This window comes from Salmo salar, chromosome ssa03 (assembly GCF_905237065.1).
Source record: "Salmo salar chromosome ssa03, Ssal_v3.1, whole genome shotgun sequence".
Classification (NCBI taxonomy): Eukaryota; Metazoa; Chordata; class Actinopteri; order Salmoniformes; family Salmonidae; genus Salmo; species Salmo salar.
In genome coordinates this window covers 14,674,282-14,684,810 of record NC_059444.1, presented here as the reverse complement: position 1 = coordinate 14,684,810, position 10,529 = coordinate 14,674,282, and the positions used below count along the sequence as shown (strand labels likewise).

The 10,529-nt window shown below is 42.5% G+C and overlaps 1 protein-coding gene across 3 annotated transcripts in view; it reads left to right on the top strand.

The window, feature by feature from the left end:
* Nucleotides 1–207: 207 nt before the first annotated feature.
* The window catches only part of LOC106598949 (lysine-specific demethylase 4A), a 34,474-nt gene continuing 24,152 nt past the window's right edge, over nucleotides 208–10,529 (top strand). For 2 of the 3 annotated variants that reach the window (XM_045714535.1, XM_014189981.1), the window contains exons 1-13: nucleotides 208–358; nucleotides 1,048–1,203; nucleotides 1,396–1,571; nucleotides 1,926–2,040; nucleotides 3,478–3,671; nucleotides 3,902–3,951; nucleotides 4,049–4,152; nucleotides 4,314–4,451; nucleotides 7,145–7,368; nucleotides 7,528–7,697; nucleotides 9,013–9,683; nucleotides 9,904–10,120; nucleotides 10,288–10,466. In XM_045714535.1, the coding sequence (XP_045570491.1) occupies nucleotides 1,063–1,203; nucleotides 1,396–1,571; nucleotides 1,926–2,040; nucleotides 3,478–3,671; nucleotides 3,902–3,951; nucleotides 4,049–4,152; nucleotides 4,314–4,451; nucleotides 7,145–7,368; nucleotides 7,528–7,697; nucleotides 9,013–9,683; nucleotides 9,904–10,120; nucleotides 10,288–10,466 (2,379 nt within the window). In that variant the 5' untranslated portion in view covers nucleotides 208–358; nucleotides 1,048–1,062. The remainder of the gene's footprint in view (nucleotides 359–1,047; nucleotides 1,204–1,395; nucleotides 1,572–1,925; nucleotides 2,041–3,477; nucleotides 3,672–3,901; nucleotides 3,952–4,048; nucleotides 4,153–4,313; nucleotides 4,452–7,144; nucleotides 7,369–7,527; nucleotides 7,698–9,012; nucleotides 9,684–9,903; nucleotides 10,121–10,287; nucleotides 10,467–10,529) is intronic. The other variant, XM_014189982.1, reaches the window with a different exon arrangement.

The window sequence follows — 10,529 nt, the reverse complement described above, 5'->3', positions numbered from 1 at the left end:
TTTTATTATTTTTTATTTAAATTTTTTATTTTTTTTTAAATACATTTGTATAATTATTTTATGAAATAGTGGTACATAGGTGTAGGGCTAGGTGGTGGGGCCCCTTTACATTTTCAAAATACAAAATATCACGTGCTCGACTTCACACTCCCGCACAGTAGGTGGCGACATGCACAAAACAAACGTGCGAACGCCATGATACCAAAGAAGAAAGTGCACGTCGTCAAAATCATTCATTGATTGGCTACGTCTGATCCTGTGCACTAGTAGTAATGGAGAACAAATCCTCTTCGGGGTAAAATCGGAATTAAGTGCTGTCGATATCAAGTCACCAACTGCGCAAGATTTATCAGTGTTGGTATGGGATCTTGTTTTAAAGGTGTAATTTTACACCATATTTGGATTGTTTATCATGAATACGTCGTTGACAATGGCTAGCTAGTAGCAATAATAAGATGGCTTGCTAGCTAGCTATGTCATGTAACTAGCTAGCTATCCATGAATCATGCAGACATTAATTTAACTAAATACCTAGCTAGTTATTTTTTATCATACATTCTCATTCCTTATGGACGTGTTATTATTTAGCTTGCTTATGTTATGGCACGCATAACATTCGGCTACAACATTTGCTAATTACAAGTTGATAGTTGCAGTACTTATCTGAGGTAGTTAGCTAACTAGCTACACTTCAGGGTAGGCCGGACAAACTTTAAATAGATGCTACTCTTGACCAATCAGGTTGCTGCTTTTCTTTTTGTCGAAGGCGTGTCACACGTTCACAGCAGAAAGTCATCTTCGACCGAACTGTTTCATCGTCTTGTTTACAAAGCTACTCTTATCTTATTTACAATCGACCAACACTTTGTAAACACGCTGTAGCCATAACAGTGAGGTGTCACTGGGTGTGTCCAAATAAACCTGTCACGCTGTCCAGTCATGAACCAACATGACTGAACAACCCCTCCCACCTCACAGATGTCCGTTGTATTAGCTTCCTAACACATCACTGTCTATTGTTGAAACCTGTTTAATTCTGATCTGCAGGGCTTTCTATTTAGTATGTCTTCTGATTCGGGGTCCCAGACTCCTGGCTCCAAGGGGATCATGACCTTTCACCCCACTGCTGAGGAGTTCCAGAACTTCAGCCGCTACATTGCCTACATGGAGTACCAGGGAGCACACCAAGCCGGCCTGGCTAAAGTGAGCATTGACACAAACCCTTCTGCCATGTGAAGATTATTTTCTGATTTCTATTACCAGGCCTCCAGTTAGGCAAAGCTGCAATGCACAGAAATACACACATTGTGAATATTTTTTTTAATACAAATGACCCAAGTTTTTGTGAGTGAAATACTTTACAGTAACTGATACTAAAACGGACTGTTTTTACAGGTCGTGCCACCAAAGGATTGGAAGCCCAGGAAGTCCTATGACGATATAGATGATCTGGTGATCCCGGCTCCCATCCAGCAGGTAATGACGGGCCAGTCAGGCCTGTTCACCCAGTACAACATCCAGAAGAAGCCCATGACCGTCCGAGAATTCCGTAAGACGGCCAACAGTGACAAGTGAGTCTGACTGCACCAAAACTGGAACAGCTATAACAAAGTTTCATAACATATTACACAGTCTATGAATGAGCTATACTGTATGTTTCCTCTTGTATGAAGAATTTGTTGACTTGGTCTGCGATTGGGGAAAAGTCACTCCGTACATGCTATTTGTCTAAGGAAATGATACAGCGAACAAAGTTAATAACATGATTTAAAACAGAGGGTTTGTATGATTAGCTTTGTTAGTAATTCATGTGTTTCTCAAGATCTCCTGGGATTTTGAAAGGCTCTGGCTCACAGGCACTGATTTGAAAAGTTTATAGTTTCTAGTCAGCCGTACTGATCGACCCTGTAACCCCCCCATCATAGGTTCTGCAGTCCTCGCTACGCCAACTTTGAGGAGCTGGAGAGGAAGTACTGGAAGAAGGTGACCAATAACCCGCCCATCTACGGTGCAGATGTGAACGGAACACTTTACGACCCTGTGAGTCATTACGAATCCCCCACAGGGGTGTTTTTTTACTATTCTATGGTGTTTACAATGTTAACATGTTGTTCCTGGTTATAAGGATGCTGGCTGGTGAGAGTGATGTATTTTGTGGTTGTGTAGACAAAGGTTATGTAAATTACTTGTACGTGTTTCTCTCAGAATCATGTGTTACACCCACAATTTAAATTCACAACCAGTCTAGAAGGATGCAGTGGTTATGTTTCACTACAGTGGTTATGTTTCACTACAGTGGTTTTGTTTCACTATAGTGGTTATGTTTCGCTACAGTGGTTTTGTTTCACTACAGTGGTTATGTTTCACTACAGTGGTTTTGTTTCACTACAGTGGTTATGTTTCACTACAGTGGTTTTGTTTCACTACAGTGGTTTTGTTTCACTACAGTGGTTATGTTTCACTACAGTGGTTATGTTTCACTACAGTGGTTTTGTTTCACTACAGTGGTTTTGTTTCACTACAGTGGTTATGTTTCACTACAGTGGTTTTGTTTCACTACAGTGGTTTTGTTTCACTACAGTGGTTATGTTTCACTACAGTGGTTTTGTTTCACTACAGTGGTTTTGTTTCACTACAGTGGTTTTGTTTCACTACAGTGGTTTTGTTTCACTACAGTGGTTTTGTTTCACTACAGTGGTTTTGTTTCACTACAGTGGTTATGTTTCACTACAGTGGTTTTGTTTCACTACAGTGGTTTTGTTTCACTACAGTGGTTTTGTTTCACTACAGTGGTTATGTTTCACTACAGTGGTTTTGTTTCACTACAGTGGTTATGTTTCACTACAGTGGTTATGTTTCACTACAGTGGTTTTGTTTCACTACAGTGGTTATGTTTCACTACAGTGGTTATGTTTCACTACAGTGGTTATGTTTCACTACAGTGGTTATGTTTCACTACAGTGGTTTTGTTTCACTACAGTGGTTTTGTTTCACTACAGTGGTTTTGTTTCACTACAGTGGTTATGTTTCACTACAGTGGTTATGTTTCACTACAGTGGTTATGTTTCACTACAGTGGTTATGTTTCACTACAGTGGTTATGTTTCACTACAGTGGTTATGTTTCACTACAGTGGTTATGTTTCACTACAGTGGTTATGTTTCACTACAGTGGTTATGTTTCACTACAGTGGTTATGTTTCACTACAGTGGTTATGTTTCACTACAGTGGTTTTGTTTCACTACAGTGGTTTTGTTTCACTACAGTGGTTATGTTTCACTACAGTGGTTATGTTTCACTACAGTGGTTATGTTTCACTACAGTGGTTATGTTTCACTACAGTGGTTATGTTTCACTACAGTGGTTATGTTTCACTACAGTGGTTTTGTTTCACTACAGTGGTTATGTTTCACTACAGCGCTGAAGAAGATAATGATCTCCAGCAACAATAGTTACATTATTCTGTCGTTCTCTCCAGGATGTGACTGATTGGAACATCGGCAAACTGAATACCATCCTGGACACGGTGGAGCATGCGAATGGCATCACCATCGAGGGGGTGAACACACCCTACCTGTACTTTGGCATGTGGAAGACCACTTTCGCCTGGCACACTGAAGACATGGATCTCTACAGTATCAACTACCTCCACTTTGGAGCGCCCAAGTCCTGGTAAGTAGCTACACTATTAGTCACATACCGGTAGTAGATGTATTGGTAGTTGTGTGTGTATAAGAGCCAAGTTTTTAAGCATCAACATGCTGATGATGGTTATGTAAGTGTAGTTTGAGGACTCGTTGTTACGATTGAAAACAACACTCGCCAAGTAATAGAAATGGCAACAATTTGAACGTCAGCGTTATAACAGAAGATAATTGATTGATGTTCTGATACCCTCACAGGTACTGTGTTCCTCCAGAGCAGGGGAAAAAAATGGAACGCTTGGCTCAAGGTGAGAGGGATGATAATGTGTGTGACACATGTTTTTGCCTAATTAGAAAACAACTGTTTTTTAACTAGTTTTAATCCAACACACTGTTTCCTTTTAGGATTTTTTCCTGGTAGCCACCAAAATTGCGAAGCCTTCCTGAGGCACAAGATGACCCTCATCTCACCCTCCATATTAAGGAAATATGGAATTCCATTTGAGAAGGTAAGCTCTCATGAATAGTGATGATTTTCTACTTTTTTTTAACTGCGTTTATTGTATACTGACCTAAGACCACGTAGGATTTTATAAACGTATGTTGATCACTTGTATAAAGCCCTATACAGTGTACAGTATATCATTGTTTTTTCCTGTCCGTGTTTCAGATCACTCAGGAGCCCGGTGAGTTCATGGTGACATTTCCCTATAGTTACCACGCCGGATTCAACCATGGCTTCAACTGTGCCGAGTCCACCAACTTTGCCACCGAAAGGTGGATTGAGTATGGAAAGCAAGCCATGCTGGTAAGGAAGAGTTACATTTTCTTTAAGTGCTCCTCGTTTAAACCATGTACATTAGGGATGTTAATCGGTTAGCTGCCGAAAGCATGACGGGTCAAATGTATTTATTGGTCTATAGGTTCATTTGCATAATTTAGTCGAATGAATTTGGCGAGTGTGTATTTTTCATTAGTCATCATGTATCTTATCACACGCACAGCGTACAGAGCCTAGTTTGAGGAGAGGAATATCCTGTCAGACAGAATGAGAGCAGCTCCTCAGGAAGCTGCTACTGGAGTGAAACAGGCTTTTAGAAGGCCAGTCATTGCGCAACAAATAACAATTTTTAAATGCAATCACATGTTAACTGTTTTGATGAACACAATTAAAAAGAGCTACACTACCAGTGAAAAGTTTTAGAACACCTACTCATTCAAGGGTTTTCCTTTATTTTTACTATTTTCTACATTGTAGAATAATAGTGAAGACATCAACACTATGAAATAACACACATGGACTCATGTAGTAACCAAAAAAGTGTTCAACAAATCCAAATATATTTATATTTGATTCTTCAAATAGCCACCCTTTGCCTTGATGACAGCTTTGCACACTCTCGGCATTCTCTCAACCAGCTTCACCTGGAATGCTGAGCACTTGTTGGCTGCTTTTAGTTCACTCTGCGGTCCAACTCGTCCCAAACCATCTCAATTTGGTTGAGGTCGGGGGATTGTGGAGGACAGGTCATCTGATGCAGCACTCCATCACTCTCCTTCTTGGTAAAATGCCCTTACACAGCCTGGAGGTGTGTTGGGTCATTGTCCTGTTGAAAAACAAATGTATTCCCACTAAGCGCAAACCAGATGGGATGGCATATCGCTTTGGTAGCCATGCTGGTTAAGTGTGCTTTGAATTGTAAATAAATCACAGACAGTGTCACCAGCAAAGCACACCCACACCATAACACCTCCTCCTCCATGCTTTACGGTGGGAAATACACATGCGGAGATCATCTGTTCACCCACACCGCATCTCTCAAAGACACGGCGGTTGGAACCAAAAATCTCAAATTTGGACTCCAGACCAAAGGAGAAATTTCCACCAGTCTAATGTCCATTGCTCGTGTTTCTTGGCCCAAGCAAGTCTCTTCTTCTTATTGGTGTTGATGTTGAGATGTGTCTGTTACTTGAACTCTGAAGCATTTATTCGGCTGCCTTTTCTGAGGCTGGTAACTCTAATGAACTTATCCTCTGCAGCAGAGGTAACTCTGGGTCTTCCTTTCCTGTGGCGGAATGAGAGTCAGTTTCATCATAGCGCTTGATGGTTTTTGTGACTGCACTTGAAGAAACGTTTCAATATTCTTGAAATGTTCCATATTGACTGATCTTCATGTCTTAATTAAAGTAATGATGGACTGTTGTTTCTCTTTGCTTATTTGAGCTGTTCTTGCCATGATATGGACTTGGTCTTTTACCAAATAGGGCTATTTTCTGTATACCCCCTTGTCACAACACAACTGATTGGCTCAAAAACATTAAGAAGGAAAGAAATTCCATAAATGTATCACCTGTTAATGAACACCTGTTAATTGAAATGCATTCCAGGTGACTACCCCTCATGAAGCTGGTTGAGAGTGTGCAAAGCTGTCAAGGCAAAGGGTGGCTAGTTGAAGAATCTGAAATATCAAATGTATTTTGATTTGTTTAACACATTTTTGATTACTACATGATTCCATATGTGTTATTTCATAATGTTGATGTCTTCACTATTATCCTACGATGTAGATAAATAGCAAAAATAAAGAAAAACCCTTAAATGAGTAGGTGTTCTAAAACTTTTGACTGGTAGTGTGTTTTATTTCCTAATCTTTACTCGTAATCAAAGTGCACATCTAATTCGCCATTCAAGTGCGTAGGCTATAGTCAACAGTAGGCAGGGTATCAACACGTAACACTGCTTTACAATGTGAGCTTGAGGCAGCAGTATAATTGTTTGAAACCTAAACGTTTTACTTTACTTCAAATAATGAGGCATGTCTTACCTTGCTTCAAAGTAGCCTAGCCAAATCCAACCATAGAAACGTAGAGGCAATTATTTTATGCAGACTTCCTCATGCTAATAACCATAGTTTCTCTCCTGTTCTATTGGTTTTCATATCTACATTATTTCGTTGTCCAGAAGCCAAAGGAACAATCCTAGTCATATTGGTAACCCATTCTAGTTGTTGCTGTTAGATTCCCCTGCTTTCTAACAGAGATTTTCATCTCCGTCACATATAGAACAGATCCCACTAGGTGTTTTAGAACAGTGTTTTCCCGCAAATTTCAATTTACCAAATGTTTTATTAGCTGCTTCATTACAGCAGTTGCATGTTCAATATAAAGGCTATTAGCCCTTTGACTGTAAAATGATGGGCTTGCTATTGTTGCATGTGTCCATTTTAAGATCTTAATGAAAAATGTCTTCCTTGTATGCATGTGTAATATTTTCTGTTGGTCACATCATTTTACTTTTTGGGGAAAAATATAACCATTGTTGACCAGTTAATGGGGGTTGGTTAGTCTGCAGAAAGAGGGAAACTGGGAAAAGACTATACTTAGTATTAATAACAATCTCGTATGACTCTCTATTAGACTGACCTTGGTTTATTTACCTCTGGGAGCATTAGTACATCCCTAGAACTTGTTCTCCCTACCTCTTGTACCTCTTGTCTCCAGTGTACGTGCAGGAAGGACATGGTGAAGATCTCCATGGATCTGTTTGTGAAGAACTACCAGCCGGACCGCTACGAGCAGTGGCTCGCGGGGCGGGACACAGGCCCCATCGACCACTCACGGCCCACCCCAGAGGCCAAGGAGTTCCTGGGGGAGGAGCAGGGGAAGGACTGCATTTCCAAGGAGCCCTATGGAGCGGAGCTCAACACACAGGTGGAGCGAAAGAGGTCAGAAAATATGTTAATTTTTATGTTGGTAGAGGGTGCTATAGAGCAGATTTAACAGTATATGGATGGAAATTCCCTTTATTTTTTTATATATATTTTTTTAAAATAAATGCTTGACATAAAAAAATTGTTCAACTTGAATGTTTTATGGCTCACCAGCCCAACACCGAGGATAGGGACCAAGAGGCACTGGGTGTGTCTGGATGTACCTGACAAGGTGGTCCCTAAAGATGAAGAAGAAGAGGAGTATGAAAAGAAGGCCAGACTAGGCCTCACCACGCTGGACACGGGAGCAGAGGACTGCACAGATACAGGTACCTTCACTGACAGTAAGGCTGTGACTACCTACCTTATTTTCACTATTTAAAACCTTTAAAATTACATGCAAAATCAGCACAGAGGATGCATGATACATTTGTAAAATTAGGGGGTAACAAAATATCAGACTGACACTTGTGACTGGATTTAAACCTGGAATCCGCATTATGGGAAACAGCGTCAGTGTTTGTGTCCCCAGCACATTTGTTATTGTTTTTGTTTTGTTTATGAAAGGAAAGAGAGGAGCGTCCAGCATCGTAGTAAATACTCTGCTGTTCCATCGCACGTGCAATGATGTCTCCGGGGGAAAAAAGTGTTCTTTGTTTTGAAGTTATTTCTTTGTTGTTGTAATATCGCAAACTGCCATGGTGGATTCCAGCTAGCTAAGCTCCAGTGTCTTTGGAGATGTGGGCTCCAATCCCACCACAGCCATCAAATGTAAATGGTTTGAATACAGGCCACTTGTCAAATCAGTTTATTGGTTGCGTACACAGGTAAGTAGGTGTTGTAGTGGTTGCAGTGAAATGCTTATGTTACTAGCTGCTAACAAGTCAGTAAACTACAAACAACTTGTGTAGTATTGTAGTAAATGGGTATCGATCTTCTGCCTGGCTGCCCAGACTCCTTGTTCCAAGAAAACACTACGTCATGCCCCCAGATGTTAGTTTCAGTGGAGGCTGGTGGGAAGAGCTATAGGAGGACGGTCTCATTGTAATGGCTGGAATGGAAAAACATGGAACGGAGTCGACCATGTGGTTTCCATATTTTTGATTCCATTCCACATTCCACAGTCTCCACATTGACTTTGGATCTGCGAACACATTCAAGGCTGTCTGATTAGTCCATAAACCGATTGGTTGGGCCAGAGCCAGAACACACGTGGTTAGAGCGTTGGACTAGTAACCGAAAGGTTGCACGATCGAATCCCCGAGCTGAAGGTAAAAATCTGTCGTTCTGCCCCTGAACAAGGCAGTTAACCCACAGTTCCTAGGCCGTCATTGAAAATAAGAATTTGTTCTTATCTGACTTGCCTAGTTAAATAAAGGTAAGATAAATAAATGGAAAAAAAGCGTTGGTTTGAAAATTAATTGGCTTTGATACTCTGATTGGTTAGAGACTATCCAATCGCTGACTTTTTGTACAATAGCCCTCGTCACCACAAAGGACTTCAACGATGGCAGTCTCAGACTGAAGTATGTAGTGACAGAGCAGCGGAAGTCGTCATGATAATCGATCTGCGTCACTAATCCACTATGGGACTCAGTAGATATTTGGAAATGGTACCCCTGTTGCTTCTCTCTCCTGATACAAATGTTTATATTTCAGACACACCAGTGAAGCTCACCCCGAGGGAACTGCCTAATTTAAAGACGGACCCTACGAAGGGCAACAGCAGTACAAGCCCGGCTCCACAAAAAGTCACCATCCCCTCCACCAGCAATCACGCAGCGACCATTTTGGCTCAACCCCAGTCGCACAGAAACGGCCACCTCCCAGTAGTGGCTCCCCCGGCCAGGACCGGTCCTTCCGCTCAGCCTGTCCGAAAGCTGGGGGTGGCCAGCCTCCTCTTCCACAAGACCCAGAGCCCCAAGGAGAACCTGCAGGTCCACAGCTACGCCCGTGAGAACCAGCAGCCGATTCACCACACCCAGCTCCACGTGCACAGTTACGCCAGGGAGCATCTGCCACGGCACCTCCAACCCCACCTTCAACTCAAGGCCCAGCTCCAGTCCCAAGTCAAAGCCGGGCAGCAGGAGTCCCAGGTCCCATTCACCAAAGATGAGCATATCCAGGCCGAAGCACAGAGTCCCAGTAAGGGAGAACAGGTTGAAACCAAGGCCCAGACCCAAGGCCTCAGTAAGTGGCAGCAGCCAGGCGAGGCCCAGGCTCGGGAGGAGAAGTCTGAAGCTAAGGCCCCTAGCAGCCCGGAGCCTGTCCAGACCCACGCACACACCAGGCCAACCAAGAGGGCAGAGGTCAGGAGGGACAGTTGGAAGGTTAGTTTACCCTCTTTCATGATTCTATCTTTAGAAGTTATTCATGTTTGGTTATGGGTTTGTGATGATAGTAGAGACTGATATTAGAGGCGAATATGTTAAAGATTAAAATGACATTGATGTTTTCACACTTGCCATACAATAGAAAAAGGCATTAGATGTGGAAACGACTCATGAGCCAGCTGATGGTCACTCATCCTCTTCCTGTCTCTTTCCTCAGCGATGTCTTTCCCCCGTGCAGGCGGAGTTAACTTTAATCAAGCAGACAAACTTCAACTTAAGTAAGCCGATGATTTTACATCCAAGTAAACTGACTAACTCAAGTCCAAGTAAGCAGACGGACGGCAAGCGCGTGAAGAGCAAACAATGTCCTCTCCTCCGCCAGCTGCCCAAACAGCACCCACTCCTCAGCTCCAGTGAAAGCCACAGTGATGATGGTGAGCACCTGCTTGTGGTGCGTTAGAACAGTATCCCATCATGGACTTCTATAACCAGCAACCGTTTCAACACAAGTACATATTCACAGTGATAGAACAGGGCCCTAGTCTTTCTTTCTCCTCTCTTCTAACCTCCTCCGTTACTCTCTCCCACCTCTATCTTGTAGATGAGCTGTATGTGGATATGAAGGATGAACCAGAGGAGATGGAGGAGTGGGCCAAGCCCCTGGCCCAGCTGTGGCAGAGCCGACCTTACAACCCCCAGGCGGAGAGATCGTACAACCAGCGCATGGGCCTGCAGGCCCCCTACTGCTCCATCTGCCTGCTCTTCCACACATACGACCAGGTAGAGTGGAGAGGTCCTTGGTCTTATACTGTAGCTGTTGTTAATGGGCCCTCAATACAGCTG